Below are 24,836 nucleotides of genomic sequence, written 5' to 3'. Positions count from 1 at the left end.
ATGCATCTTTAACAAGGGTTACATCGGGGGGAATCTGCCAGGTGCCATTTATAGACATACAAATGCATAAGCTAACATGTATGCAGCTGAATCCGCTATCGCTCACAGGCTCACACAAATACCTGCAGTCGATTCATACACCCATAAATTTGTTACCATAGCACAAGGAACTCTTTTCTAGTACACACTCTTCTCATGATGAGAGCGCCTGTCTTGAAGTCCACTTATTTAATTATGTTTGCATCTGATATTATCTGGGGATATCTTTGTAGTTTTTATTTCTGGGGACCGTGCCAGAATTTGGCAAAAAATCTTGGACGTTTAAGAAAAGAAAGAAGCTCATGGGAAATTAGTGCTTTTAAGGCCTGACTGAGCATGGGCAGCGAGAGTGAAGACAGAGGCAGACAGCAGAAATTGAATTGATGGGACACACACACAGCCATGGTGCCTACGCCAAAAAAAGAACTACACACATTTTTTGCTGCAAGCGTTTTTACCCGCTAATCTGCAGCCAAAGCAATAAGGCACTTTATATTATACATATGGTAATCAGGCTTGATTGACTTATCTCTGTGTTTTGTCTTTTCAAGACAACAGACAAACACACACACATACACACACACACAGAAGTGGGTGAAGTGCATACAAATGAGAAATAATAGATAACATAATCAAAGTGAAATAGTGTCACACTCCTGCAGTGGAAGTGATTCAGTATTTGGATACTGAAATATTTCAGCACACTTACCTTTTGTTTGCCACTGTTTTCCTGTGTTTTTTTTTTTTTTTTGTTAAGCTGATTTGCTCTGTTAAGTGTTTTAAAACCCTGTAACTTTGACCTGCTGTCTACAGATCATGCTGCTCACTGATCCGGATGTGGAGAGCAGTCTCCTGATCAGCTCTGACGAAGGAGCAACCTACCAGAAGTACCGACTCAACTTTTACATCCTCAGCCTGCTCTTCCATCCTGAGCAGGAGGACTGGATTCTTGCCTACAGCCACGACCAAAAGGTGAGAGAACAAGCACGACTTTAGCACTGGGTTGTTTGAGGTAGGCAGAAGAAGTGCAACAACAATCTGGGGATGCTTTGCCTCAGAGCGACTTGGATAAATGTGAGATCCTATTCCACAAGAATTTGGCTCAAAGCACACAGTCAGAGTTCACGAAGTTCATGTGGGAGGAAGGTGGATAAGCATGGGTTGTATAATTCAGGTGGTTTCAAATTTCCTGATGCAGAAGTCTATGTTCACCAAAGAGATAAATAGGTTTGGATTTTCAGAAGTCAAAGTCTGGACTTCCAGATTTAATTCAAGTTAATTCAAGATTATGACAAAGTGAATCTGTGTTTTGACATTTTTATTTAGTACATCATAATTCTGACCTCGTCTCTCAGATTTTTAAAGATGACACTGATTGTTCTATTTGCATTTGCATTTGCATGGTGGAGTTATAAACAACTATGTGCATAAACACACCCAGAAGAATCCAAAATATTGTGATTGACTCTCGCTGGTGCACGCTGTAAAACGTAGCATTCTTTGACCTATATTTTAACTGGGTGAATTTGGACCTGCTCAGACCTGATATAAACATCTGCCTCGAGTAATCCAATCACAAATGTTCAACTCTGAATTTGTCAGTTCACATTTAGTATCAGAATGCATCTCCACATGTACATACAGTGACCACTTGTGGTTGGATCTCACTTCCATTCATTTAATTTCTGTTTGCAAAGACCAAATGATCTTTAACCCGTCTGACTTCACCAATGCCTTAATATAAAGATTGACGAAATGTCAGCTCCCTTGATTTCCGCCCTGGTGGCAGGCTTCAAGACATGACTTGGGGCAAACTAGAAAGGTACACGTCAATACATTTTTCCAAACATGGTTTCTGTCAGGTAGCTATGCTAGAAAAATGGAGGAGTTTTCCTGATTCTGATCTGACAGCTCAGATTGATTTCAGAGTGTTTGGGGTTTATTTGAGGGGATCAGATATCGTGGCTTCACTCTACCATCACTACTGCATAAAAGACATTACAAGATAGCAGCGCATGTATCCTTGATAATTGTCTTTTTTTACAGTCATTGCAAAACAGACAGGTCGATGCGTTACAGAAAGAGTGAAGCAAGGAGAGGAAGTGGGACTCAATGTGCCTGGCACAGCTTGACAACTAAATTTGTGACCCCGGAGCAGTCGTCTTCCAAACAGAAGGTCGGCAGTTTGATCCCAGTCTCCGCATCTGCATGCTGAAGTGTCCTTGGGAAAGATGCTGAATCCTGAATGGTCGATCATAGAAAAAAGTGCTGCTTATAGATGCACTGTATGAATGTGTGTGTGAATGGCAAACTGTATTGTACTGTTAAGCGCTTTGAGTGGTTATCAAGAATAGAAAAGTGCTATATAAATATAGACCATATCACAATTAACAGCAGCTGCTGTCCCAGTCTTTTGAATCTGCATGTTTGAATGGCCTGTTACACTTGAAATGAAGCTACACTAGCTAGATAATACATGTTATTATGAATGAGTTGTTTTGAACACACATGAAATTTGTACAGATGAAGCATTGTGTTAGTTCATGCAAGACACGGAGTCATGTTCAGCTGTCAGCTACCGATAGGTCCATGTGTGCTCGTCAGCCACCCACCAATCACAGCCCATTCTCTCACAAAAGCTGCCCCTTTAAAGACGACCTCATCCACACTGATCCCTGCTCAGCTACACTGCCACCCACGCCTGCTGCAGGCAACTTGCCTCCACCGCCCCAGCCTCCACCTTTTAGCACAGAGTCCAAACACGGTTGTGGTAAACGATATTCATCTTAAACAAAGGTACATTGTCTGCTGAGCCCAGCAGGGGGTTCTGCACATGTTCCCTGTTTTATCTTAGCACACTGCTCAACTAATCCAGGGATCATCCAAAGAATGGAGCCTTCAGCGCCAATCATAACTGTGTCCCCATTTGCAACAAATGGGTAAATCATGACAAAGTCTTCACGACTGAAATGTGTGCAAAATCTTTATGAGCATGTCCCCATTCTGTCTGAGTCAGGTGCATGACAGTTTCAACTCACAGAGCACTGATCATTTGTACTCTCGTGGTGTGAACCAAATTGTATCTGTTGCACTGAAAACTGTATGACAGAAGTCTGCAGATTCATGATCTACTCAGTTATTCTTTGATAAGTTAACACCTGAGTTTAAATAAAAAATGTGCCAACTATACATAAACAGCTTTGTGCAGCTGCTTTGGTTTAGACATTTAACATTTGAGAACTTAGGTGAAATAAAAAAAAATAAAATAAGAAAACCTGTTTATATTTAGGTATCCCAGAAAGGCATAATGGTTAAATTACCAGGAATTGTGTGCACTAGCTATAAAAACATATACTTTCTCATTAGTCAAATGTCTTATTGTAAACATCCGAATTATCGTGCCAGAGCTTGGAGACAGTGCAAGTTGAATAAATAATCATCTGAAATAAGAGCAGCGAGTGGTTGGGGATAGTTTTATGTGAGAACTAGTGAGACACACAGAGAAATACGAGAGAGGTGCAATTTATAGGTATTTCAAAATGGCTGTTTGCATTAATAAAATGCTTTTTCTTTCAGCTCAGCCCATTTGGGTCTAATGTTTCAGTTGCGATGAATAATGAAGGTATTCTTCTGTGCTGAGGAGACATGTAGATGTGTGGTTGTGTCTTTACCTTTGAGTTGTTCCTTTCTGGAAGGAATATCACTCTTCCATTGTGCAGCGAGTATGATCCTACATATGCACATAAGTGCCTTTATTTTTTGCTATATATGGTATATAGCTGCAGTTTGCTGTGTGATGACTCTAAGCTGCCTGAAACCCATTAACAAAAATCACATTTTGTATTCATTTTCTGCTTGTGTTTTGAACCAGCTTTACTGTGGAGTTTACCTGTTTTAGAATTAATTTCCAAATGACTGTCTATATATTACTCTGAGTGGATGCAGCACTTGATAGATATATTAATCTAAATCTAAATATTAATCATAAACCAATGATCTGATGGTGTTTATGGGTTTGAAGTCATCAGTACACAGCATATTATGGATTAAAATAATTGTGCATATGGCTGATATGTTATATTAAGACCAATACCTGAAAAAAAAATCTCCTGCCCATTCCGATTTGTACTGGTTCTACACTGGCATGTCGAGACTCATATTTGCACTCACAGTCCGGCATTAACAAAGGTCAGTGCAGCTTTCATATCTGACCAAACTAACTGGCAGCCACTACATTAACAAAGGTACTTGAATTACTGTGTGGCAAAGATACACTTACACGCTTTAATTAGTTTTGCTGGTGACTGACCCGTTTTCCCCTCTGGCCTTACCAGAGCTGTATTGCACATGCTCAACAACAGTTTTACTAACTTGAGTCTAGACCTAAAGGTTCAGTGTGTAAGATTTAGGTGAAACAGATTTTTGTCAGGAATTGAATATAAAATAATCCTAGTGATGTTTTCACTGGTGTGTTTCATCTAAATTGTATAAATAGTTGTTTTCTTAACCATAGAATGAGCTCTTTATATTTAAAAACTTTATATTTACAAGTAGGGGGGGGCTCTCTGTGGAGGCCACCATGTTTTTTTACTGTCGTCCAACTGGACAAACTAAAACCTTTTGAGTTTTTTTAACTGAAGTTCACCACAGGTTCTCTTTCATGTTGGGAAGGGGAGGGTGAGATGAGGGGTATCCAGCTGCAACATGCAACTTCACCTCTTGATATCACTGAATTCTACACACTGAACCTTCAAGTCTGCATCTGCAGATTGTACTCTAAAAGAAATAGAGCGCATGAGGCTTATCAGATTTATTAATATACCAAAGTTAGGCGATAGACTCAATGGTTAGCCTTTGGTACTTGCCTGTTCCATCCATCTATTATCCATAATAATCAAAGTGTGAGTGGGGTACACTCTCAACAGGTCGTAGGACATGCATACAAGGTACATGCAAAGACAAGAAGCGATAATTTATTCTCACAAGTCTCCAAAAACCTTATTGCTGTAGTTTTTTAGAATCATCACATTATAACAGTAAGTAGAGTCAAATGTTTCTAGGTTTAAAATGATATCACTTTCATTTCGCCAGCACCTAAACTATTCTTGAGAAAAACTATGTATATGTTTATAATTTCAGGCTCCAGGCTCAGTCACACTGAGGGAACACAACACTCAAACTGCTGAACTAGAAAATGATTCCCCATCATTTGATAAGTAACAGAATTAAGAAGTGACAAAGAAATCAGAAAATGACTCTGCAGCTTATGCATGGCAAAATAATCCATGATCTAAGGAGTAATGATGTAATATGTTATATAGGCTATAGTAGTTATGTATTTACCTCTGCAACCAATAGGACCAGAGACATACTCTGCAACTTCTTTATATAAAGCATTCATTCATTATCATAAATTATAAATATCATGATAATAAAAAAAAAAAAGTGCATTCCACTGTCAAGGTCCAACAGTCCACCTTATATTTTTCATTGAGATCCATGGATTATATTCTAGGAAATTGATGAAAATGTCAGAACACAAAGTTAAATTAAGTTAAAAAGATATTACTGGAAAATGTAATGGGTTCTGTGCTGACCCACGTTCCATTCTTCAATCTAACCCTAACCCCAAAATCAAGCAAACCAACAATTACAAACAAACAGGGGTGAAAACACAGTTGCCTGGTATCAGTAGATCTCCATGGGGCCTTAACCCTGCATATGTCTGTGTGATGCAATGCCACACATTTGTTCTGACTGTAACAAACCACAGTTCACTAACTGTATTCAAAGTTCTGTGGTCACTCCCTCTGTGCTCTCCTATGTGCCAGGTGCCGACTTGCACACTCCACTCACCTCCTCACCCCCCCCTCACCGGTGCCCAGACTCACATGCGTCGTCTCTGCCACAAAACTGCTTCTCTTTCAATTTCCTCGTCTCCTTTTGGCAGTGCTGCTGCATTTGTTGATTGAGAGACCTTTGGAGGTTGTGGAAGCTGCTCTGACCCACCCCACCCCCATCCCCTGCTCTCCGCCTCTTCACTGTCACTTGCTTGGCCACATACTAACTTGCGGTGGTAGGATAATTAGTCAAAGTGATTTCCTGCAACCCTCCTCCCCCTCCCCTACCTCCCAGGCTAACCCCCTCCAGCTTGCATCTGCTTAGCACAGCTTGGCATGGGAGACATGGGAATCTCATCACCTGTGCGGTTTTTCATTCTCTGCTTGACATGAGAATACACACAAACCAGACGCAATAGATACAGTTAATAGATGAATAGTGTGCATATGCCATTGTGGAATGATCCAGTGAAGCGAACACATCAAATGAAAATATATTTGCTACGCCTCATGTCAGGACTGCAGTAAAGTCACACTTCACTGTTTTTACTGTCGTCCTCAGAGGTGTGGGAAAATGCTAAGTCATTCATTGATTTGTGGTTGGCAATAATGAGCAGTTTATTCTTGTCTATCAGCCCATGACTTATGTCTGTTGTCTTTTGTGATGTTGATATGAAATATCAATGTGAAAGCAATGGGGCTCTCACCACAGCAGCCAGAGACGAACCAATCAGGTTTTAACATCTTTATTAAGCTTTTAAACAAAACTCTCCAAAATTCAAACTTAAAGTGTCCAGGGCGTCTGTCCGGATGGCTTGGGAGGTGGGCGCTGCCAAATGGGCGCCCTGGAAACAGGAACAAGGGCTGCAGGGGCTGCAGGCGTCAGCCTCTCCGCCGACCAGGGACCAGGAACAGGGGCTGCAAGTGGTGGCCTCTCCGCCGACCGGGGACCAGGGGCAGCAAGCGTCGGCCTCTCCGACAATCGGGGACCAGGAACAGGGGCTGCAGGTGTCGGCCTCTCCACCTATCCTGGATCAGGGGCTGCAGGTGCCGACCGGAGAGCAGAAACAGGAGCAGGGGGCATCGGCTTCATCGCCGACCGTGGAGCAGGAACAGGAGCAGGAGGCGTCGTCTTCACTGCCGACCTTGGAGCAGGAACAGGAGCAGGGGGCATCAGCTTCACCACCGACCTTGAAGGAGGAGGCGTCGGCTTCACCGCCAACCTTGGAGCCAACGGCAGCTTGGAGACCAGACCAAGTGTGGAGAACAGAAGCCGTCTGCTTCGGCATTGTGTGGGAACGTGGACTCTGAGCCGCGCTTGCCGCCTCCTTCAGTGCGGCAGGTGGGAGCAGGAGCGGGCCACAACTGGGCCGGCAGACACTTGAGCAGCGTCGTGTTCCTCTCCACCTCCCTCTGGAAAGCCTCCATCCACCGTCTGCTCTCCGCCGTCTGCTCCCAGTACGCGGCCTTGAGGTCCTCCGCTATCTGTACCAGCGCCATCTCTGCCTGCCGGTCCGAATCTCTGGCTACATGGAGCACGACGTTGGGGCGCCAGTGTGGCAGTTGACCATGCCATGGGGCTCTCACCAAAGCAGCCATAGACAAACCACTCAGACTTTAGCATTTTATCGTGCTTTATTAAATCAAAACCAAAGTCACAAAACTCTTAACTTAAAGGGTCCAGCACTTACTGCTGGACGTCTAGCTTCGCAGCTTAGTCTCTGTCCATCTCTGTGATTCTCCGAGTGTGTCTCAGTCCTGAGTGTGTGTCTCGAGGCAGCGCCGCCACTGCCTGTTAAACCTGAGGATCAATCAGCTAACAGCTGTCACCTGCGCTGATTGATCCTCTGTGGTGTGGGTGAAGGTGCTCTCGCAGCTCCCTCACCTCCACAGAAAACTAAACAAAAAGCCTCTTCATTGCAGTCCTTTGTTCAAAGTAGTTCAGCCATATGCATTACAAATGTTTTATCTTTTAAATTTACTAACAGGATTCCTCATGGCTGCATACCGTCTTAAAGTTGTTACATAACAGCTTTCCATCGACATAATCTATTGCCGAATGTGAAGCGGCAGCAGCCCCGCACCAGAATCCTGAAACTGATGCTAACCCTCAAAACAGAGGTGATTTATTGATTTGATAGTCATCTGGGATGTGATCTCAATCACTCCTTTTAAATGCAGACCAACAACACTTTGCCCTTCAAAAGAGAGTAAATACATACAATTAGAAAATAAATTATTATGAACAAACAGAGTCACATTTTTATGTTATCTGCTATTAAATGATTGTTGACACACTATGCATGGCTGCTCATGCTTAAAATGGAAAATGTCCAGGACGAAACAATGGAAGAGGTTCTGTGCTTTATTAAATTCCAGCTGTAAGCTACAGAGTAAACAGATTAGTCAGAGAATGCAGGTGTGTTTGGAGACCAAAGAGTTTCAATAAGTGCATCTCTCAGTCAACGGGGTTCATTTACACAGCAGCAGAATATATAAGGGAAAAATATAGTTTGACTTGACGCAGCACTTGAAGAGTTGCCAGACCGAAATGACAACATTTTCTATTTTAGCTAATTCTACTGGAAATCATGTTTCATTACAACTAAGCTGCAAAACATTACATTTTGTAGGTAAAATCCTGGTTCCATATGCTGGTGACAAGTCCAGGGTGAACCCCGCCTCTCACCCAATGTCAGCTGGGATTGGCTCCAGTGGCTCCGCTATCTTCAAACGATAAGCTGTATAGATAATGGATAGATGGATAATATTTGGAGCCCTCTTATTAATAAACTAGTATATTATACTATGTATATTTGTATATTTAACTGCAGTGTGGTTAGTGGTGGCTGTGGAGGATGCAGAGCGTACAAACAACATACTAACAAAAGCACTTTGGTTAAAGTTTACTAGAATTGTAAAATTGTAACTAAGTAAAATGGTAGTTTTGGTTAAATATAAAAAAACATGTTTTGGCATAGGTCATCATTAAATAACTCCTGTGTGTGTGTGGAGAATGTCAGAGTCTGAACTTTCTAAGAGCTTTTTCTGCAGAAAACTTCTGCTGCATGTAGACACAGTTTATGAAGTGTAGCAGTGAAAAGTGTCTGTGAATAGGTGTGGAACCTCAGCTGATCTTTGATTTCTAAGGGGCGTTATATCAGGGGCAGCAAAACGCAGGGTGAAAGGAAAATGTTAAGAGACTGCAGTGTAAAGCAGTTGCTTGTTAAAGAAGATATACTGCCCAATTCAGTTAATTGCCATCTTAATTGCAAGCTGTGTCCTAATTCATGTTCCTTGTTTTTTTAACATGTGTGGTTTTTTAATTGTTGGGTCTCCGCTTTTTTATCCTGATATATTTGGGTTCATTTAATTGTTTACAGTTTTGCGTCTGTCGCGTGTTCAAAAGGTCACCAACCCCTGCAACTCGCTCCCGAGTTTCTGCGGATTTAATACCCTCTCGCTCTCACTCGGATATTTGCATTCACACATACTCATGTCTGAAAGCAGCTTCATACTCTGGAAGAGGTAGAAATCTCAGATACTTGACTTGACTCATTCTTTTAGTTACAGATTTCAATTTAAATCAGCTGAAATGAGGACCTGCGGAATCTCGATGGAACAATTGTGGGAACAAATTAAGTCATATGTAGGTTCTTATGTATGTGGCCAATTACCGTAGTTCCATCACACAAGGATTGGACATGCTGCCTCTGCCCTTTCTGTGCACTGAGGTAGAATCTGAGCAATCCAGTGATTTACTGACAAGTGAACAATGGCTGTATTCAGACCACCTCTGGCTCCTCTCCTATTCTCCCCCTTCCCCCCTCCCATTCACAGGCTTGTTATAGCCATAGCAACATTTCTTTGGTTCAGGAAACCCTGCATCCTGCACATATTTCTTTACAGTTCCATTATTATTGTGGTTTTTATTGTATATGCCCCCATGTGCCTCTGCAGTAATGAATATTTTTATGAGAAAGGCATACGGTTTTAGTGTCCTGCATGCCACGTTATTCCTCTCTGTTTGAATCTGATTTAAATTCTAATCCAATTTAGGATCCAATTTTAAATAAAGAACCTCTAAGTACATGTGTGTGTGTGTGTGTGTGTGTGTGTGTGTGTGTGTGTGTGTGTGAGTGTGTGTGTGTGTGTGTGTGTGTGTGTGTGTGTGTGTGTGTGCTGGATGCGCGTGTGCTGGGTGTGGGCTACCTTTGGAAACAAATTTCAGACTAAAGGCAACTGCCCCCAGCTGTGTATTTTCGGATTACTGGTTGAGGTTAAGGTCATTAATTGAACTAATTTAAACCATCAGACTGCGAGTGTTTTGGTGTATTCTTGTTTGCTGGTGTAACAGGTGAACAAGGTGTAAATATGGCTGCTTTCTTCATCTGTAGGGATCCAGGTTACAAACGACAATCATCTGTGGCATACCAACAAATATACATTTAAAAAAAGTGATTTTTAATGATTTTAGAAATTGCATGTTATCACAGGAGAGATTGGAAACTGTGCTGTTTCTCTCTCTTTTTTCTTTCTCTCTGCCTTGCTCATCAACAATGGATGATGGCTATTATTATTAGATTGTTATTAATATTAATAAATCATTTGTATAGGCTTTTATTGACGACTATTAAAGGCAAACTCAGTGGAAAAAGACAGAGTTGGCAGCAGCAGCAGTAGTGTGAAAGCCGTCATGCACCTGAGGTGATGAGAGAAGTCTTTCAACTCCTGCTTGTTATATAATCACTGGTCAAGTTGAATGCTCAAGAGTCTGATCAAAATCAGCCTCAGGTCACCTGGTGCTCTCTACGGGCTGCTTGCCCCTGGATAAAGGTTCAGAGCAGGGGCAGGCAAGTGGTTATGGTCAGAGGATTAGGGTCCCGGAAGTCTCTCGGATATTAATGCAAGTCCATATCTCCAAAACTGACCTTTGACAAAGCGTGTGAGGACATCTTGGCCAGTCCTGTTCTGTGGACTGTTTGAGAATTTAGAATTATGTTTAGTCTAGGGTTTGGGTTCGATAGCTAGTTGATATGGTTGAGGTCAGGGTATGGGTCTGGTGTCCTTTCAAGTTTAGTATTGTGTGCCTGTGAGACCCTGTGAGAGCTGATCTCCCTCTCATTGCTCCTCTGCTGCTGTTCGAAGGTTGATGAAGCTACTAAGTAAATCAATGTGTGAAAGCAAACCCAAGTGCACATTATTTAGAAGGCAAACAGCATTTGATAGTACGGCAGCTAGTGTCGTACAAAATGATAAATTTGATCCGCTGTTAAGATGCTATGTGAATGAAAACTCAGTGATGCCTGTTTGTCTTTCTGCAGCTCTACAGCTCAGTGGAGTTTGGGAGGAGGTGGCAACTGGTGCATGAGAGAGTGGCTCCGAATCGCTTCTACTGGTGAGTACACAGGTCTGGACCCGGTTACATTTTGAAGTAGCTCCATAATATGTGTGTACACACACAAATTCAACTCCAAGTTTGTATTAAACATTGAAAAGCCCAAGAAAATTGGTCTTTCTAGATGAAAATTAAATAGAATTATGCAATTACGTTGTGTTGGTTGTTTTTTTTGTTTGTTTTGTTTTTTAATAAAGCCCTCGAAAAAAGTTGATTATTAACCTGAACTAAAATATTCTAAAGACTTAGTAAGATAGTTACATTAGCAATATGCATACATTATTAAATATTTTTCTAACAAGAGTCTTGATATAATAATCCCATTAATTAGCTGGTATTTGACTGATGCTGAGCTACTATAGCTGCAACTCAATAGCAGGAGAATGATCTAGAGAGAACTCACCTCTCTGTTGGTCTTCTTGAACTGATCAAAACTACACATGCCACTCTCCAGACATCGAAACAATACAGAATGATGCATTTATCATAATTCATCAAGTGATGTTAATGAATATTCAATATAAAACAGATTCATTTGTCAGTCATTGTTCTGATTTGTTGAGCTTTCTGAGTTTGCTCAGTTCCAGATGTCTGGAAAACTACTGAGACCATTCCTGAGAACATGAAGCTCAAATTTGTAATCAACACTGTATTTCATGCAGTTGATGCACTTTTGATTTGATGCTAAGAAGTAAAAACAGTAACTGCCTGGAACCTAAAGCTTAAGGTAATGTTGAATTGAAATCCAAGTGGAGAGACACTGTATATGTCCTGGACAGACTAAGTCATTCTGGAGTTACGAGTTGATGAGCCAGAGAGGTTTTTAAGATTTGAATAATTCATGTGTCTGACATGCCTGATTTTACTTTTTGTGACTGACAGTGTTCAGCTATAAAAGGGAAGCTTCAAAATGAGTCTTTGGTTAAGTCTTAGTATTGGTTTCCTTTTCACAGGGTGTAAATAATCTGTTCAAAGGCCTTTAAACCCAAATTATGACATAATGCTCTCTTTATGTGTTGTCATTTCCATTCTTTCAGACACATGCATACCTTTATTTAATACATTCAACGTCACTGAGACCAGGTTTCCATACTTTCCCCAGCTCCAACAGTTTCAACACCACACAGATGCTGTCTAAACCAGTGGTGTCTGCCCCCTACATAGTTACTAACATGAGACAAAAAGCTTTTACCTCAGCAAACTGTGAAGGAACTGTCAGGGTAGTAACAAGCTGGGCAGCCAGGAGTGAAGGGAGCCTGGAGGGCTGATGCTGCAGAAGCTGTCAGAGTTCTATTTTAGGACGCACACTGTGCGGTAGGTGTGGTGGAAGCCCTGATAATGAGGCTGCAGAGGGAGCTTATGTCTGCTGCACATTTGGCCACCAAACATATAAGGAAGATGAAGAGTGTAAGTATATTATTTGGACCTATACTCGACCTGAGCAGTGTTCAGCCTCACAGCACCGGTCGGTTTGAATGGTAACAAACAGTGCGCTACATTTTCCCACATTCAGCTATAATCGGTTTTGTGAGCTTGTTGTGTGCAGTCATAAAATGTTATGCTTAATATGTGACGATGCATATCCCTTCAAAATAACATGTGCAGCAGCCTGTGTGTGATATTTTGCAAGGCACTTGCTCCATCTCACGTTTAAGTTCTGTTGCTAAGTCTCCACACACACCATACAACTGCCCAAACCAGTGTCACACATCCACACCACTGTAGGCACAGCAACTTAAAAGATGAGCGTGGCCTCCCAAGCTTAAACAAACCATATAGCTCCGCTTACTCAAATACTTTTTCTTTGGCTGCCTCACACTGCTCTTAGGTACCTGAATGGATTATTCAGGAAAAAAATGGAAATATAAATTTGAATAAGTAGACCATCATATTCATGGTTGTGTTTCATCTGGGAAATCACCAATACGACCGATAAGCATAATGATTAGAGGCTAAGGTGGTCTCTATCTCTCACTGTGTCTGCTTCTCATTCCTCTCACACAGACCCCTTTTATTTCTATCCCAATTTATATGTGTGCTACCTGTCCACACATTCTCTCTCTCTCTCCTCCTCCTCCCCGTCTCTCTCCCCCCTCCATGTGTGTTCTGCCTTTGCTTCTCCTCTGATCCCCCAGTCTTTTTAATACATATTTAATGCCGTAATGATTATATGCTATTCCAACTGCGGGCATCCCGACTGTAGCGAGGAAAATCAATGGCTTTTCCTCTCCTAATGATGTCAGGAAACATCCTCTTCCATCTTTCTATGGGGGGAAAGGACCTTCTGGGGCCTCTGAACATTTAGATCACATAGTAAACCTGAGGTCTTTCTTTTCCCCCCACTTTAAACTGACACTGACAATGAAGACAAAGACGTGGTAATTTATGCAGCCGATTCCTCGCTGATGTTTACCACAACTGTCATAGCACTTGTCTTACCCCCGCTGTATTTATACATTTGTCTGACTTTGCAGCATGCAATCGCTCAAGTCAGACAGCATCTACGGTAGGTACCATCTGCCCAGCAGCACAAGACCAGCAGTGATGTTCCTCAAACACATTTGTCCTCCTTTCAGGTCGAAAATGGGTCTGGACAAAGAGCCGGGCCTAATTCACCTGGAAACCAGCATCTCTGAAGGACGTAAGTAATTGAATTCTGAGTTCAGCTCGCCATTTTCTGGTGTCTTTGTACTGTACCCTGAGCATTGTCCTAAAGTAGAGAGGAACCAGGATTTGTGTGGACAATTCTGCTGAAGGGTAATGCAAAGGGACATCGCAAATGGCCAAGTCTGGGGACAGACAATGACAATGGAGAGAAAAGTAATGCATATATTAGAATGATTTTAAAAGCAAGTGATTTAGCTCAGTGGCCAAGAAATGTCACTTATTCTCCTGAATGACAATGAACACTGGGATATTGTGAGTTGATATATAGAATTTGGCTTAATTTACTTACGACATCTTTTCCAGTTTTTTTCTCCCCATAATTCCTCCAATTTATTATTGATATTATTCTTTCCAAGCCATTTAAGATTTAGACTTTTAGGTAATTGTATAAACAAATCATATATTTGCAATACATTTCACAAACTTTTTAAATCATGTTTTGAAGGAGATCTCCATCTTTTTTAATAGTTTGTAGTCTTTGGTGAGTGATTTTAAAAAGCACTTTACTAACATGGTGTATATGTCATAGTATAACATATAATGTATTGTCATCAAGGGTTGATGAAGTCATTAGGTGGTAATCCTGACTTGGGTTTTGATCACGTGCATTGTGAGAAATTAAGGAGTCAACAGTTATGAAGTTGGACCCACATCAGAGAAGAAAAGATCTGCTGCTACCTTCTTCTTTCAGTCTGCCTTCTGTGAGCCTCCTCACTTTGCATTAGTGCAACACAAAGCTGATGGAGTGCCCCTTTAATACTCAATTAATACCACATCCTTTCTCAGTTCACTCATTTCCAAAAAGCTCTCAAAGTATCTGTGCCATCTCTCTGGTAGAACACCCGTTTTGAAGCCAACACAATAGACAGAGACAGCCATGCAAACACACACAGCAAACATTAGTCGTGTCAGATGTTACAGTTGTATAGCCAGGGACTATCACTATTGATCATGTGCGCATGGAGGAAGCCAACACTTTTTTGGCAGAGGCTAACACGTGGGGACAGCTCTCTCCCAGCTGCGATTGAAGGCAAAGAAAGCAATTGGCCTCTGTGGTCATCTGTCTTCCCCTCCGCCCGGCTCCTCCCTTACTGGGACCACTTTATTGACACGAGTAATGTAGGAAGCCAAAGGAGGCCGCTTGGTTCTGGGTGAAGGCTGCCTTTCTTCATTGGCTAATACCATTGCAGAAGCCATGGCTTGACAACTGTGCTTGTGTGTGTCTTTCTGTGTGTGTGTGTGTGTGTGTGTGTGTGTGTGGGAGCAGAGGCACTGTATGTCACCTGCAAGCTGCAGAACTGCACAGATGCCAACAAGGGCAAACCATTCCCGGGCTACATTGACCCCAATTCTCTGGTGGTGCAAGATGAGTATGTGTTTGTCCAGGTGGGTAATTGGCCAGTTTACTCCGTGAAAAACATTGTAACAGTGTATGAGGTATGAAGTGTCAGGATTTTGCAAGAAATTCCTCAAGGTCATTGTTAGACAGGTGCTGTAAGTGTAGCTTTATGTGTCCCTGTGGTGACTTTATTCTACGTGTGTCTCCTAAATGTTTACACCTGACGCCTTCATCACCTTAAGGTATCAACTGCGGGGAGGCCAATCTACTACGTGTCTGCTAAAAGAGACGTCTTCACTCCGATGAAGCTGCCCAAGTACACCCTACCCAAGGTAAATAACATAATACCTGCAGCTTAACATTACATCAAAATGAACAGATTTGAGAATAATTAACTGATCTTTGGTCAGAGTCCATATCTCATCATCTGTCACCAAGGATACATGAGAGGAATGTAGAGCTGCAGCCTGTGGACGTTCTCTGCATGCAGACGCACACATCAGTACGCTCCCAGCTCTGTTCACTTACGTGGACTAAAGTTGCGGTAAAGCGCTGCCTCTGTGTGACACTCCTTTTGTTATTTATTGGCAAATCAAGACCAAAAGCAACTCTCGACAGTGTTCCCAGAGTTGTTATTCCGTGCTGCTCTGCATGCACACTGCCTTGCCTGTCACGTCCTCCATTGACAATTAAACATGTTTTATTCAATCAAGCCCCGGGCCCCCCTCCCTGGTTGCTGTCGGCTCACTGCGAGGTGCTATTGGCACAGTGAGAGGCAGATGAAGAAGAGAACCGAACAGCATGGCCTCAGCTGCATAATCTCTGCCCAATAAGCCTGGCGTAGTGTTAATGACTGAGTTAAAATATGTGAATGCAGAAGATGTAGCATATCTGATTGTTGCATATGATTAAACCCAGCAGGGGTCAAGAGCAGTATACAATATAAAAGTTTCTTTTTCCTTATCGGCACCGACGGCATCTTGAGAGGAGATGTTGATTACATGATGTATAAGGGTGTATTCAGATTAAATGTATTTATTTCAGATCCATGTGAATTTTGTAATCTCAGTACTTACACAGTGTGTTTAAGAGAGTTTGCTGCATCTTTATTACAATGTACAGTAGATTTGAATGCACTAATCTGTGGGAGCTTAATGCTGCCACAAAATAAACATAACATCATGTAGTTTCTCTTTATAAAACGATGCTTAATTTTAATGAAACACTAACATAACATTCATTTATTTATTGTAACATTCCATGTAGTGATATGATAAGTTGAAAATCCAGCATAGTGCTTCCATCATGTCAAAAAATATGTACCTAGTTTCTCACCATTCTGACAAGATCATATTAATGCTGGAACAAATCTTTTTCATGTTATTATGATAGATTTTACTTTGAACGATCATATACCACAGCACAGATATAAGCTAAAGACAAATAGCCACATAAAAGCTGCACATAATACAAAACAGAATGATAAGGGAATGATGGAGGATAATATACAACAGTGTGGTTATCTAGTGTGCCATTGTAACCTCATACATTTCTCTCTCTGCCAGGACCTGCATGTGATCAGTACGGATGAGAACCGTGTGGTGGCAGCCGTACAGGAGTGGAACCAGAACGAAACCTACAACCTGTATGTGTCAGACACGTCAGGGGTCTACTACACTCTGGCTCTGGAGAACGTGGTCAGCAGCATGGGCCCCGAGGGCAACGTCATGGTCGATCTATATGAGGTAAAGAAACAACCCATCTGGTCGCAAATAGTATGATATAAAATGTGCACTTGAATATATAACACCATGCTGGGAATGAACTTTGGTCTTCAGGGTTGGATTTGTATGCTGCACATGGGGCCTATTTCTGTTTCCAGGTCTGCTTGATGAGTGCCTAGTCTGCAAGTTATTATGAACAGTGATCAATATTTTAGAGCTTGGCGATAGAGATGAGGAAACGTGCTTCTTTTGTCATTGTGAAAACAAACCCTGCTGCTGTAGGCCTACAGTCTTCAGAGCACAGCGTGTGAATACGAAGCAGCTTCAAAGTGCTGACTTCAACGAAGGCAAGAGGGGATTGTGCCAGGGATATAGATTTTTGGGAGGTTGAGATTATTTCTTTCTTTGATGAATAACTGCAGATATTACTTCACAAAATGCATCTAATCCAAAAGGAAAAAAAAAAAAAAAAAGTGAGTTAAAGAGCTAATGCTGAAGCTATGGCCTCGGTGTGTAGGTGGGATTTTTAAAGACATATCAGCAGTAAAAGCAGAATAGAAAGATCTACCTGAATCAGATAATGAAGCTGTTAGTGATGCTGCTCATGCCTTCCTGTGGCCTCTGTGGTAGAATCAAATCCACCCTCTTGATTGGGGTCACCACCCAAAATGTAGAATATGCTAAATCTCTCCTCCAAGGGAGATTGAAGTATGTGACAATTAACAAAGTAGAGTTACTTTGCCTGATGCGACTGTCACTGACTCAATTCTGCATCCCTTGACTTATTCCTGTGAGCCACCAGCGCAGAGTCAGATTCATTTAGGACACACATTGATTACTCACAAGTTCCCAGACACTCGATCATTCCCCACTCAGTGTTTGTGAATACAGACGAGGTTAGCACACGTGGCTACGTTGTCCCAGAGCTGTGAGCTGCTTTCTTTTCTAATTTCCCAGGTAGCGGGAATAAAAGGGATGTTCCTGGCCAACAAGAAGATGGATAACCAAGTAAAGACGCACATCACCTACAACAGAGGCAGAGACTGGAGGCTGCTGCAGGCCCCGAGCAAAGACCTAAGGGGCAACAACATTCACTGTGTGCTAGTGAGTGTCTATCTGCGAGATCATGCGTGTTTTTTTTTTATAAGTGTGCACTTCCATCAAAAAGGGGCCTTGACAGGAGTTGACTGATCCCAGCAGCAATGAGAGGCCGAGCTCAAAAAAAGAGCAGCGCCGTCAAAGCTGAGTGCTCCGAGGCTGCTGAGCAGAAAGGTCAGCCATTTTGATTCAGTCCAATAAGCTGACCTCCCATTTAAGCAACACAGAGAGAAAGAGGTGTCAGGCAGAGAAGACAATGCTGCCTGGTTTTTTTTCTGTCTCTCAAAGTTGGCTGCTTCTCATAGTCTATCTGAGTCAAGGTTTGGAATTTTAAATGCACAATCTAACAGTGTGTTACTCTCTTCTAATTGTTAAAGAGTGGCCAGACTAACATGTCAAACTTTTTTCCAACAGCCAAAATCCTTTTCACTACTTACTTAAACCCAGTAAGATATTCGACATAATATGGATATATGTTCAATTCGAAAAAATGATAGAGAACTTTTATTAGGGTGTTTTGTTTTTCTTTTTTTAACCCTAATACCCAATTTGAAAGATTGTATTGAAGTATAAATAATGTTTTAGCAATTTTTTTTGGCAATATCTTTTTGATTATTTTCTAAAGCAAAGTTAATTTTATGTATTTTTATCAAGACATGTTTTGTACGAATAAAATGTTGCCCTGCATTTTCATGTCACTATCAAACCAATGCAAGTGGGCATGGGCTAAGATACATTTTAGCCATACCAGAATTTTTGCCCAGGAAGTGTGTGTGCCCTCTCTCGTGGCTCCATGGTCAGTAGCTGTGTCCTATTATTTTGTAATATTTCAGTGTGTAACTATAGGTTTGCTTGAGTGCAGTGGTTCGGCAGATTTATCTGACGGCAAAATGGCAAAAAATTAATGAATAAAAATAAAAGGTATTCAATTCAGTACAATTTTAAGCACCAAATCATAACATGTTAAGATTGAGAACTTAATGTATACAGAAGCAATGGGAACTGTTTTGTCGACTGTGGAGAGAAACTTTTAGTTGAACCAGACTCAGTGTTGGCAATTCATCTAAAATGTAGAAATGTGAAACAAAGGACGTCAAATGTTGGGAAAAATTTACGTAGACTCAGGGTGTGAAAGAATAAAACAGGAAAGAGTAGAGGTTAAATGTGTTCATTGATGATCCTTGTAAAGTAAAACTGAAAATGTTGTTCCAGGTAGAAAATCGATGTTTTTTCCACATTGCCTATTCTCTCTTCTCTCTTCAACATCCACACTATCCAACAGCTCTGCAGGGAGGCGTAAACTGAAATCCAAATACTGCTCTGTCCTGACATTTACCATCAGATGTGTTTCTGCCTCTATGTGTTGAATTGTTGACTGACATTTTGTATTACTACTAACATATTACTGCCACTAAAGAACATGGATGCTCGGTCAAAAATAATATGATAATAAAAAAAAAAAAATCAAAATACAATGAATCAAATAAATTACACAAAAAGTGTTCAATACAAATATTGGCATTGATTTATCTGTGAAAATGTGAAAACAAAAACATGAAAACAAAGTTTAAATAAGTCAACGTAACCCTTCCAATTATAATGTATATTAATGTGTTTTCATATTTACCAATGTTGGGGTGGTTGGGGCTGGGGGTATTTAAATTCATGTGAAAATGCAATAAGAGAATTTACTGGAACTGCAATTTACATTTATTAAAAGTTCAGGGTGAAGACACTTTTATTCAAAGCTGTTTTGCAGCACTGATTTGAGCTAATTCAGTAGAACTGCCCATATATGAAAATCATCAACCTCTTTTGATAAACCAATTAGTGATTCTGTGGCATGCCTCGCCTTCCACCCATATTACACAGTCATTTGTCAGGAAATGTCAGAGTTTTAATAAACCTCTAAACAGCCCGTCACAACATGGCCTGCACCACTGGCATTTTGCTGGGTCGTAATGAGAATTGTGTCGGTAAAGGTTAACCCAATCAAAATTAATGGTGAGCCCAGCCAATGGGGAAATGGTGTTTGTGATAAAACTTATGAGTTGGGAGGGTTGTGGATCCAAGTCGATGCCGCAGCCGTTTTATTCAGAAATGTCTTTTTATTGATGCTGTTTAGACTTGGTTTGATAGCTCTGATAATTGGGTTCTGTGATTTCTCTCCTGCAGCCGTACTGTTCGCTACATCTCCATCTTCAAGTTTCTGCAAATCCCTACACATCTGGAAACATAGCTAGCAGGGAGTCGACGCCGGGGATCATTGTCGCATCAGGTGGGTGAAAGGGAATCTCTTGTGACTGACATGTCAGGCATGTCTTTCTTCTTTCTTCGTGCACTTCTGAGGATTCCTGTCTTCTTCTTCTTCTTTTTTTAAATTCTCCTGTTGAAACCACTCATGACCTGTTTTGTTTATCTGTTATACAGTAATTAACACATACATTCTTTGTCATTCTTGAGTGGTAAAGCAATTACTCCTCTCAGGCGCCCACACATATTTTTTATAAAGGTACTGGATTAAAGCATTTTAAGACAAAAAATGAGTTACACTTTGCAGAAGTGCTCCTGAAAAGGAAGTGAATGCATCTAGTTGAGATGATCAAATGGATTCTGAGTTGTTCGGTTTGTTTAATTTTCTTTCATCACAGGACAAAAAGGGAGGCATAAAGAAAACCCATCTCCAATTCTGCGGGTCATTTCTTATTTTTTTTTTATTGGCACTGATGTTCACAATCGACTTGTATATCTCCTTTTGTTAGACTTTCTTCTCTCCATTCATGGATGCATTAGATAATGTTATGCTAACTCATAGAGACAAAGACCATAAAAATCACTTAGGCCGACAAAGAAGAAAAGAAATCTGCCTCTTTGAATTAGCTGGAAATCTTGGCACTCAACGTTTCTGTGCAGTAATGTTTCCGCTGCAGCTCTTCAATGCTGACGTGTTCTATGCAGCTGAATTTGGCTGTTTGCACTTTTTTTTTAACTCTTGTCCTCAGCTGTTTGTCCTTGTTCAGCATCAGTATACAACTCCCACAGGATATCGGACATCATGCGTGTGTCACCTCACCTTCAAACAGGGGCGATTGACAGGACGATGAAAACTATACATTCTCATCGGTTCAGTCGTCAGCGCATCACGCTGTCCCTGGGAACACAGGAGACAAAGCAAGGTCTCCCATTGACTCACTGTGGGGGAAAACAAAGAAATGAAGGGAAAAATGCGATCAGCTGCCCCCTCAGCTGAATTCACACCTCAGTGATATTTACTCCTGGATGGACCGACACTGTCCCCTCAGGTTTCAGGAGAAAGCCAAGCTCATGCTTAAAGTTTGGGTGTCTCTAGGTGAAATATGGTGAATTGTGAGAGCAATGGAGTGACTTTGTTTGTTACTTCTCATTCTTTAAATGACAAAATGTCCAAAACAATCAATGGAATATTAATCATTGGCTTGTGACATAACCAATATGTTTAAAACGGGGGAGGAGTGGATGTACCTCATACTTGATATTGAAATTGGTAGTTTGGGCCAGCATTACTGTCTCTGGTGATAAAGCTTCACTTAACTAGTGAAATCTGTGGATATGGTGACATTTAATGTCAAAATATCTGTTTTTAATGTCCAGTAGATTGTTAAGACCTAGTTCAGCTTTTCACGTAATGCACTCACAGCATCTTTAGCACAGTACTTTTCTTTCAAAGTGATTATTTACTTGTGATTAAGATAATACAACAGTAATATAATGATTAAATAACTATCAGCTTTGAATCCCGAGGTTAGAACTAAATGCCAGTTTCCACATCCTTTCATGCAATTTATAATTCAGGGTTAGGGTTTCTACTCTTGGGTTCATTACTTGAGTTAAATGTTTGAGACTGATAATAAGTAATTGTAACTGACAGTTACTGCCCACAGGTCATCAGTGGGGAGATGGGATGTGCTTTAATTTAGCAAGATGTCAGTTGCTGCTGTAAAATAGGGCTGTGTCCATATAAGGCCTCTTGTGGTAGTCGTGACCTCTGACCTTTAGAATTTTCGGAATGCTCACATGACTCCGAAGTTCAGTGTTCACTGATGTTTTCAGAAATGGTGTAGGACATAAAATCTCAGAGAGGTTGGTTCAAAAAAGAGTGAAAATGTTCATTTCAAAAGTAAACTTGACACTAAATCTGCTTTTGCTTGAGTTGGTAAATGTAGAGTCAATGATTTAAACTTCCAGTGGTTTTTATTTCCAATCTGTCACATTCTTCACAGCAGTGCTTCAGTCGTAGCAGAAAATCAAGTAGCTCATTGAAGGTGGAAGTCTCCGCAGGACTAGATTTACTGTCACCGCTTTCAGTTTCTGTTTCCGAAAAAAGACACAGTCATGAAATCCCAGGCAGCACACAGCAGGTGAAGACATTAGAATGAGAGTAACTACTGTTCTATAAAATTTGGATAATACTGTATGGTGGGGCGGCTTTTGCTTAGTAAGTAGAGTCACTAATTGGAGATTCTGTGACGGGATCCCTGGCTCCTGAAGTGCTTGGTCTTATACTGAACTGCAGTTTGAGAGGTCCAAACTGTGTTTGTGTGGTGCACAGTGATAAAGGGGAGCTGCAGCAGGATTATATGGGTTTAAAGGTATTTTTTGAATATATTTGTTCTAACTGTGTTAAGTTGCTCTTTGCTGAGTATCTCATCAGGAAATATATTCGATTTTTCAACAAGGGCCCTTTGTTTACAAAAACAAACATTTCCACCTGCAATGTTATCTTATGGGGCAACTGCGACAGTCGTCTAAATGTCGACAAATAAAGGAATGAAATAGTTTTTCTGGGTCTTTGCTAAGAATCTGGTTGTCCCTCCTCTGCTTGCTGCCTCTGTCTATCCCCTGATTTACTCGTCAACTTGGGTTGTTATAGGAAGATGGCAGTGGACACTTGAGTGACAGAGAGAGTTGGAGAGAGGAGTTTGGACTTAAATAAACTATTATGGCTGAATCTTCCTCTGATGTGGGAGATATCGATGAAGCATCTGACTCCGATGGTTGTCCCTGTTTGTTTTAGCTGGAGTATATGAGCGAAGAGCTCCTCAAACTTGAAGCGAAGGCAGAGTGAAGGAGAGAGATGCAACAATCAAAGGGACGAAGACTCACTGCAGGGTTGAGAGTCAGACTTGTGGAGTGAGACAACTGCATTGTTGACAGACTCTCAGCAAAGACCCAGAATAACAATATGAGCCTTTTACTGGTGGACTAGATTGTAGCCACTGTCCCTACCAGTGGAGGCGATCTACTGCACGGCTTCCAAAAGTTTTTACAATTTCCATTCATTAACATATCTACATTTAAAAACATAGGGCTATCGAAAAAAATAAGTATTCCACTTTAACATCAGGAGGGAAAATGTGGCTTTACTGAACTTTATCCCTGTACGCCGAGGTGAGAAAATCCATCAAAGAAAGTTAATAAAATCAGGATTTTCAGCTTTTAAGCTTTTCTCTCTAAATGTTTGGGATTGTGAAGCACGTTGTCACTCAGTTAGGTTTTACACTTTGAGGTAACCATACCTCTGAAACACTCGCGGTAGCTTCCAGCCCCAGCCACCTGCCACCAATTACAGGCTGAATTAAAATAAGTGCAGCAGTCTGTAAAGGAGTCCGTACAGCATTCAGAGAGCTTGTCTTAATGTGGTCAGAAGTGCTGAAAGATGAATACAGTAATCTGGATTTATTGGTTAATTTAGGAGTGTGGGCTAATGTCGCACTGCACTGTAGATCTTGTGGAGCAGTGTAATTACAGCCTCCATCTGCAGCTGCAGCCTGGAGCCCCCTGCTGTATCACTACTGTCAGTCTAAAGGCTCTTTATAAAAACTGCGGTTAATTTGCTCTCGCACAGAGTTCATTTCCTGTGCCTTGCATTATGTATTTTGCCTTTCCTCAGAAAAACTCACTGTAGTTTATTTTCTCTCTGTTCTGTGAATCTCTGTCTTACCTTCAGGCTCATTTGGCTCAGAGCTGACTGCCAGCAATGTCAGTGTGTACATCACCTCGGATGCAGGAAACACGTGGAGACAGGTGAGCACTTTTTATCACTGCGGCAATGTCCTACTGTTAAAGTTCAATTGAAATTCAAATTATCCTCACTTTGAAGTATGTACGTGTAGCAACAAAGACACAGCAGCTATTGTACATATTTCATAATTTTGTATGTACTTTATAGCTTAGATGAATGGGTTATTATTGCAGCAGTGGACTAACAATGGAGGGGCGAGTTAGAATGCATGCTGCTCAACTTCTGTGATGCCCTTCTGACTGGAAAACATCAGACTTAATATCCCCAAGACAATTATTAGCTTCCCTACGCCTTAGAGAGTCTTGCATGGGTGGAGGAGACAGGACAAACCCTGGACAGATTGCCAGTCTATCACCGGGTTGACACATCTATCCTGTTCACACCTGGCATTAATGCTACCCACTGGTGAACAGATCTCGCTTTCTTGCTCTATATGCAAAAACATACATCATTTCTGTTTGCAAAGACCAAGTGTAAATAGTAAAAATAACTTTATTTGTATAGCACTTATCAACACAAACAACAAAGTGCTTTACAGCGGGCAAAATGAAACAATACAACTTAAAAACATGAGCAAAAGCAGGTAGGTAAAATGCATCCAAGGTGCATTGAGGACAGATCGGCATCACTCACGTTCCCTCATTTTATCATTCAGGCGTTTAATCCACAT

General features: G+C 41.2%; 1 protein-coding gene across 8 annotated transcripts in view; it reads left to right on the top strand.

Moving 5' to 3' along the window:
• sorcs1 (sortilin-related VPS10 domain containing receptor 1) overlaps positions 1–24,836 on the top strand; it is a 149,022-nt gene that overhangs the window by 96,430 nt on the left and 27,756 nt on the right. For all 8 annotated transcript variants that reach the window (XR_011243843.1, XR_011243840.1, XR_011243841.1 and 5 more), the window contains exons 4-12: positions 853–1,011; positions 11,204–11,277; positions 13,854–13,918; positions 15,212–15,330; positions 15,526–15,615; positions 16,849–17,028; positions 17,965–18,111; positions 20,281–20,383; positions 24,092–24,168. Coding sequence is in view for 4 of the 8 variants with exons in the window: in XM_069530398.1 (XP_069386499.1) it covers positions 853–1,011; positions 11,204–11,277; positions 13,854–13,918; positions 15,212–15,330; positions 15,526–15,615; positions 16,849–17,028; positions 17,965–18,111; positions 20,281–20,383; positions 24,092–24,168 (1,014 nt within the window). In the remaining 4 variants the exon portion in view is untranslated. The remainder of the gene's footprint in view (positions 1–852; positions 1,012–11,203; positions 11,278–13,853; positions 13,919–15,211; positions 15,331–15,525; positions 15,616–16,848; positions 17,029–17,964; positions 18,112–20,280; positions 20,384–24,091; positions 24,169–24,836) is intronic.

This window comes from Paralichthys olivaceus, chromosome 8 (genome assembly GCF_024713975.1).
Source record: "Paralichthys olivaceus isolate ysfri-2021 chromosome 8, ASM2471397v2, whole genome shotgun sequence".
Classification (NCBI taxonomy): Eukaryota; Metazoa; Chordata; class Actinopteri; order Pleuronectiformes; family Paralichthyidae; genus Paralichthys; species Paralichthys olivaceus.
This window is presented reverse-complemented; position numbering and strand designations above follow the sequence as displayed.